This window comes from Nanorana parkeri, unplaced genomic scaffold, assembly GCF_000935625.1.
Source record: "Nanorana parkeri isolate BGI_ZX_2015 unplaced genomic scaffold, ASM93562v1 scaffold658, whole genome shotgun sequence".
NCBI classification, from domain to species: Eukaryota; Metazoa; Chordata; class Amphibia; order Anura; family Dicroglossidae; genus Nanorana; species Nanorana parkeri.
The window spans coordinates 31,443-38,709 of NW_017306926.1; the positions used below are offsets into that span (position 1 = coordinate 31,443).

Here is a 7,267-nt window from a genome sequence, read left to right on the forward strand (position 1 = left end):
TGGCTCGTTAGTGAATTGGCTCGGCTCCATTTTGGAGATGAGATGATCACAGTTCACAATCCACTTTCCTGAAAGGGCCTTTTCAATTAGGCTGTCAAAATGTTTCATCCGACCGCATCGCGTCAGCATAACCAATGACCGCGCCGCGGCTGCAGAAAAAAAAAATCCGACTCGGGTTATTTGCGGTGTTTAAGGAGCACTCTGCTTTAAAACAAGTTGTCGGTTAAAGGAGCAGCCCGCCTTTGCCACCAAGCGGCAAATGCTGCACCACTGATCAATGTGCATTTAGTAATTGTTTGCATGGAAGCCTGCAAAGCATTGCACCCATGATCAATGCGCTGACCCATCCCCCACATGAGACAACCATAAGTATGGTCCACCTATACCCATACTTATAGTACCCATAGGAGTTAATGAGGCAGCAGCTCGCTTGGATGCTTTTGGAGGAAAGGTTATGAGCTGCTGGAACGCTGAATCACTGCAATGGTAAAGAAGAAATATACATTGTATGAAATAAATTCCACGCTGCTTCTTCTATTTATTATCAGATGTCAAATGCAAAACTTTCCAAACTGCAATTTACACCTAACAGATAATAATAATAATAATATATTTTGTATCTTTTTTATAACTTTTTAAAGTCATTATTTTACAGTCTCTAGATCGCTGTGAGAGCAGCAGCAGGCGGGTTGCCGATGTCAGAAAGCCTCTCTGTTTATGAGGCTTATTGTATATAAAGTTATGTGTCCACTGTGATCGGCATTCCTTAAACAAATCGTTTTATGGGGGGTTTTTTAACCTGTAAAGTCTTAAATAAGATATTTTGCTGGAACAGAACTTCCTGTATGAGACAACTCTGACCCTCTGCCCAGCAATTAGTAGCAGTGTTGTCAGCCTGCCCTGCAAGCTGCTTCATTTGGCAGCTACTTCCTCATGTATCATTTCCCCCTCCTCTTTTAGATTGGAGGCTCTCAGGGGCAGGGCCCTCCTTGCCATCTTGTCTTGAATTGTATTGCGATTGTAATGTCTTCCTTATATTGTAAAGCGCTGCGCAAACTGTTGGCGCTATATAAATACTATGTAATAATAATAATAATTTGGCCATTAGACTGCTTATCAGGTAGACCTGATGCCATGCTGAAGGTTCCCTCGATACTGATTGTGTCTCTGCGGAGGTTTCTGCTTGTGTCAGTATGATACAGATTGTGTCTCTTCTTGTGTCAGTATGATATGTGTCTCTTCTTGTGTCAGTATGATACAGATTGTGTCTCTTCTTGTGTCAGTATGATACAGATTGTGTCTCTTCTTGTGTCAGTATGATACAGATTGTGTCTCTGCTTGTGTCAGTATGATACAGATTGTGTCCCTTCTTGTGTCAGTATGATACAGATTGTGTCTCTGCGGAGGTTTCTACTTGTGTCAGTATGATACAGATTGTGTCTCTTCTTGTGTCAGTATGATACAGATTGTGTCTCTTCTTGTGTCAGTATGATACAGATTGTGTCTCTTCTTGTGTCAGTATGATATGTGTCTCTTCTTGTGTCAGTAGGGGGGGGGGAGTTTGGGGTCACCCCCAGGTTTTCTCACTCTAATCCCATTGATGTCGCTGTCAGTGTACAGGCGTCATCATGCGTTGCTCATATATTTGCAGATGTTTTCCTGGGATCTCTTATTAAACCAGAAACAGGTGAGACAAATGCAGAAGATGAAATGTCAGAACATAGGGAAAGACTGGTGCAGGGAACAGCAGCTGACCCCCCCGTTTTGTGAATGAGCCCCATTATAACAAACCGATTTGCGTCCTCATATAACCGGCTGCATGTTCTCTTTCTCCAGGGACATGACGGAGGTGGTACATATCAAGGACAGGAAGGAAGCCATTCATGAGCTGAAATATTCTCTGGATGGCAATTTCCTGGCGGTGGGCTCCAATGACAGCTGTGTGGACATCTACGGGGTGGTGCAGCGATACAAGAAGGTGGGCGAGTGTATGGGCTCCGTGTCCTTCATCACACACATGGACTGGTCATCCGACAGCAAATACCTGCAGACCAACGACGGCAGCGGGAAAAGGATGTTCTACAGGATGCCGGGTGAGAGGCGCCAAATCCTCACTAGATCATACAAATGAACATTGGAAAACTCCTCTAATGTGACTGTGGGAGGGGTGGGGGCATTAGAGTGTAAGCTCCTCTGTACAGAGACTGGTGTGACTGTGGGGAGGGGACATTAGAGTGTAAGCTCCTCTGTACAGAGACTGGTGTGACTGTGGGGAGGGGACATTAGAGTGTAAGCTCCTCTGTACAGAGACTGGTGTGACTGTGGGGAGGGGACATTAGAGTGTAAGCTCCTCTGTACAGAGACTGGTGTGACTGTGGGGAGGGGACATTAGAGTGTAAGCTCCTCTGTACAGAGACTGGTGTGACTGTGGGGAGGGGACATTAGAGTGTAAGCTCCTCTGTACAGAGACTGGTGTGACTGTGGGGAGGGGACATTAGAGTGTAAGCTCCTCTGTACAGAGACTGGTGTGACTGTGGGGAGGGGACATTAGAGTGTAAGCTCCTCTGTACAGAGACTGGTGTGACTGTGGGGAGGGGACATTAGAGTGTAAGCTCCTCTGTACAGAGACTGGTGTGACTGTGGGGAGGGGACATTAGAGTGTAAGCTCCTCTGTACAGAGACTGGTGTGACTGTGGGGAGGGGACATTAGAGTGTAAGCTCCTCTGTACAGAGACTGGTGTGACTGTGGGGAGGGGACATTAGAGTGTAAGCTCCTCTGTACAGAGACTGGTGTGACTGTGGGGAGGGGACATTAGAGTGTAAGCTCCTCTGTACAGAGACTGGTGTGACTGTGGGGAGGGGACATTAGAGTGTAAGCTCCTCTGTACAGAGACTGGTGTGACTGTGGGGAGGGGACATTAGAGTGTAAGCTCCTCTGTACAGAGACTGGTGTGACTGTGGGGAGGGGACATTAGAGTGTAAGCTCCTCTGTACAGAGACTGGTGTGACTGTGGGGAGGGGACATTAGAGTGTAAGCTCCTCTGTACAGAGACTGGTGTGACTGTGGGGAGGGGACATTAGAGTGTAAGCTCCTCTGTACAGAGACTGATGTGACTGTGGGGGGACATTAGAGTGTAAGCTCCTCTGGCGCAGAGACTGATGTGACCGGATCAGTGTTCTCTGTACAGCACTGCGGTATATGTCAGAGCTTCAGACTATAACGATGGATGCCATTTTGTTTCCAGGGGGAAAGGAAATCACCAATATGGAGGAGTTGAAGGGGGTGCAGTGGACCCGATGGACGTGTGTGACCGGTTTGGAAGTTAATGGGATTGGACCCAAATACTCGGAGGTGAACGACGTCAATTCCGTAGACGCCAACTTTCTTGGGCAAGTTTTGGTGACGGCGGATGATTATGGGATTGTGAAGCTGTTCCGGTACCCCTGTGTGAAGAGAGGTGATGCTTCCCCCACTTTTCTTTCATTGTGTTTGCTGTGTCATGTTGATCCTGGATTGCAGAGAGTAGAATTGCACTTGTAGTTCTCGTTGTTGTAGTTCAGTGTTGTTACATAGTATTCGATATGAAAATGAGAAACATTCGCCGTGTTCCCCTCCCCCAGACAAGACAACCCCACCGGGCATCTCTGGTGATCTTGTTTCAGACCATAAAAATCGAGTCAATCACTCCCCACCATCATCATCCTCACCATCATCATCATCACTCCCCACCATCATCATAATCACTCCCCATCACCATCATCACTCCCCATCATCATCTCCATCACTCCCCACCATCATCATCCTCACCATCATCATCCTCACCATCATCATCCTCACCATCATCATCCTCACCATCATCATCCTCACCATCATCATCCTCACCATCATCATCCTCACCATCATCATCCTCACCATCATCATCCTCACCATCATCATCCTCACCATCATCATCCTCACCATCATCATCCTCACCATCATCATCCTCACCATCATCATCCTCACCATCATCATCCTCACCATCATCATCCTCACCATCATCATCCTCACCATCATCATCCTCACCATCATCATCCTCACCATCATCATCCTCACCATCATCATCCTCACCATCATCATCCTCACCATCATCATCCTCACCATCATCATCCTCACCATCATCATCCTCACCATCATCATCCTCACCATCATCATCCTCACCATCATCATCCTCACCATCATCATCCTCACCATCATCATCCTCACCATCATCATCCTCACCATCATCATCCTCACCATCATCATCCTCACCATCATCATCCTCACCATCATCATCCTCACCATCATCATCCTCACCATCATCATCCTCACCATCATCATCCTCACCATCATCATCCTCACCATCATCATCCTCACCATCATCATCCTCACCATCATCATCCTCACCATCATCATCCTCACCATCATCATCCTCACCATCATCATCCTCACCATCATCATCCTCACCATCATCATCCTCACCATCATCATCCTCACCATCATCATCCTCACCATCATCATCCTCACCATCATCATCCTCACCATCATCATCCTCACCATCATCATCCTCACCATCATCATCCTCACCATCATCATCCTCACCATCATCATCCTCACCATCATCATCCTCACCATCATCATCCTCACCATCATCATCCTCACCATCATCATCCTCACCATCATCATCCTCACCATCATCATCCTCACCATCATCATCCTCACCATCATCATCCTCACCATCATCATCCTCACCATCATCATCCTCACCATCATCATCCTCACCATCATCATCCTCACCATCATCATCCTCACCATCATCATCCTCACCATCATCATCCTCACCATCATCATCCTCACCATCATCATCCTCACCATCATCATCCTCACCATCATCATCCTCACCATCATCATCCTCACCATCATCATCCTCACCATCATCATCCTCACCATCATCATCCTCACCATCATCATCCTCACCATCATCATCCTCACCATCATCATCCTCACCATCATCATCCTCACCATCATCATCCTCACCATCATCATCCTCACCATCATCATCCTCACCATCATCATCCTCACCATCATCATCCTCACCATCATCATCCTCACCATCATCATCCTCACCATCATCATCCTCACCATCATCATCCTCACCATCATCATCCTCACCATCATCATCCTCACCATCATCATCCTCACCATCATCATCCTCACCATCATCATCCTCACCATCATCATCCTCACCATCATCATCCTCACCATCATCATCCTCACCATCATCATCCTCACCATCATCATCCTCACCATCATCATCATCATCATCATCACTCCCCACCATCATCATCATCACTCCCCATCATCATCACCATCATAACCCTCACCATCATCATCATCATAACCCTCACCATCATCATCATCACTCCCCATCACCATCATAACCCTCACCATCATCATCATCATAACCCTCACCATCATCATCATCACTCCCCATCACCATCATAACCCTCACCATCATCATCATCATAACCCTCACCATCATCATCATCACTCCCCATCACCATCATAACCCTCACCATCATCATCATCATAACCCTCACCATCATCATCATCACTCCCCATCACCATCATAACCCTCACCATCATCATCATCATAACCCTCACCATCATCATCATCACTCCCCATCACCATCATAACCCTCACCATCATCATCATCATAACCCTCACCATCATCATCATCACTCCCCATCACCATCATAACCCTCACCATCATCATCATCATAACCCTCACCATCATCATCATCACTCCCCATCACCATCATAACCCTCACCATCATCATCATCATAACCCTCACCATCATCATCATCACTCCCCATCACCATCATAACCCTCACCATCATCATCATCATAACCCTCACCATCATCATCATCACTCCCCACCATCATCATCATCACTCCCCATCATCATCACCATCATCACCATCATCACCATCACTCCCCACCATCATCATCACCATCATCATCATCACTCCCCATCATCACCATCATCATCACTCCCCATCATCATCACTCCCCACCATCATCATCATCACTCCCCACCACCATCATCACCATCATAACCCTCATCATCATCACTCCCCACCATCATCATCATCATCACTCCCCATCATCATCACCATCACTCCCCACCATCATCATCACCATCACTCCCCACCATCATCATCACCATCACCACTCCCCACCATCATCATCACCATCATCCTCATCACTCCCCACCATCATCACCATCATCACTCCCCATCATCACCATCATCATCATCACACCCCACCATCATCATCATCACCATCATCACCATCATCACTCCCCATCATCATCATCACTCCCCACCATCATCATCACCATCATCACTCCCCACCATCATCATCACCATCATCACTCCCCACCATCATCATCACCATCATCACCATCACTCCCCACCATCATCATCACCACCATCACTCCCCACCATCATCATCACCACCATCACTCCCCACCATCATCATCACCATCATCATCATCACTCCCCACCATCATCATCACCATCATCATCATCACTCCCCACCATCATCATCATCACTCCCCATCATCATCATCACCATCATAACCCTCATCATCATCATCATAACCATCAGAATCATCACCATTATTATCATCATCATCACCATTATTATCATCATCATCACCATCATCATCATGACCATCAATATCACCATCGCCATTATCAGTCTGATCAATTACCGGGATCAGTTCCCATGTTATCCTTTTGTCGGAATAACTGTAAATATTGTTCATTGTGAGAAGAGCACCCAGTCTCTTTTTTTAATTCCAATTAATTGATTGCCCAGTGGTTGTGCTTCCTCCTGCCTGCAGCGGAGTGATCACTGGGTGGAGGGGAGACTGAGGAAATGCTTCCTCCTGCCTGCAGCGGAGTGATCACTGGGGGGAGGGGAGACTGAGGAAATGCTTCCTCCTGCCTGCAGCGGACTGATCACTGGGGGGAGGGAAGACTGAGGAAATGCTTCCTCCTGTCTGCAGAAGACTAATCACTGGGGGAGGGGAGACTGAGGAAATGCTTCCTCCTGTCTGCAGCAGACTGATCACTGGGGGAGGGGAGATTGCTTCCTCCTGTCTGCAGAAGTCTAATCACTGGGGGAGGGGAGACTGAGGAAATGCTTCCGCCTGCCGACAGCAGACTGATCACTGGGGGAG

At 47.2% G+C, this 7,267-nt stretch overlaps 1 protein-coding gene across 1 annotated transcript in view; it reads left to right on the forward strand.

The window, feature by feature from the left end:
• Positions 1 to 7,267, forward strand: part of EML5 (echinoderm microtubule associated protein like 5) — a gene marked incomplete at its 5' end in the record, with an annotated part of 97,920 nt that overhangs the window by 18,662 nt on the left and 71,991 nt on the right. The window contains 2 exon segments of the mRNA XM_018563349.1: positions 1,837 to 2,093; positions 3,246 to 3,458. Coding sequence (XP_018418851.1) covers positions 1,837 to 2,093; positions 3,246 to 3,458 — 470 coding nt within the window.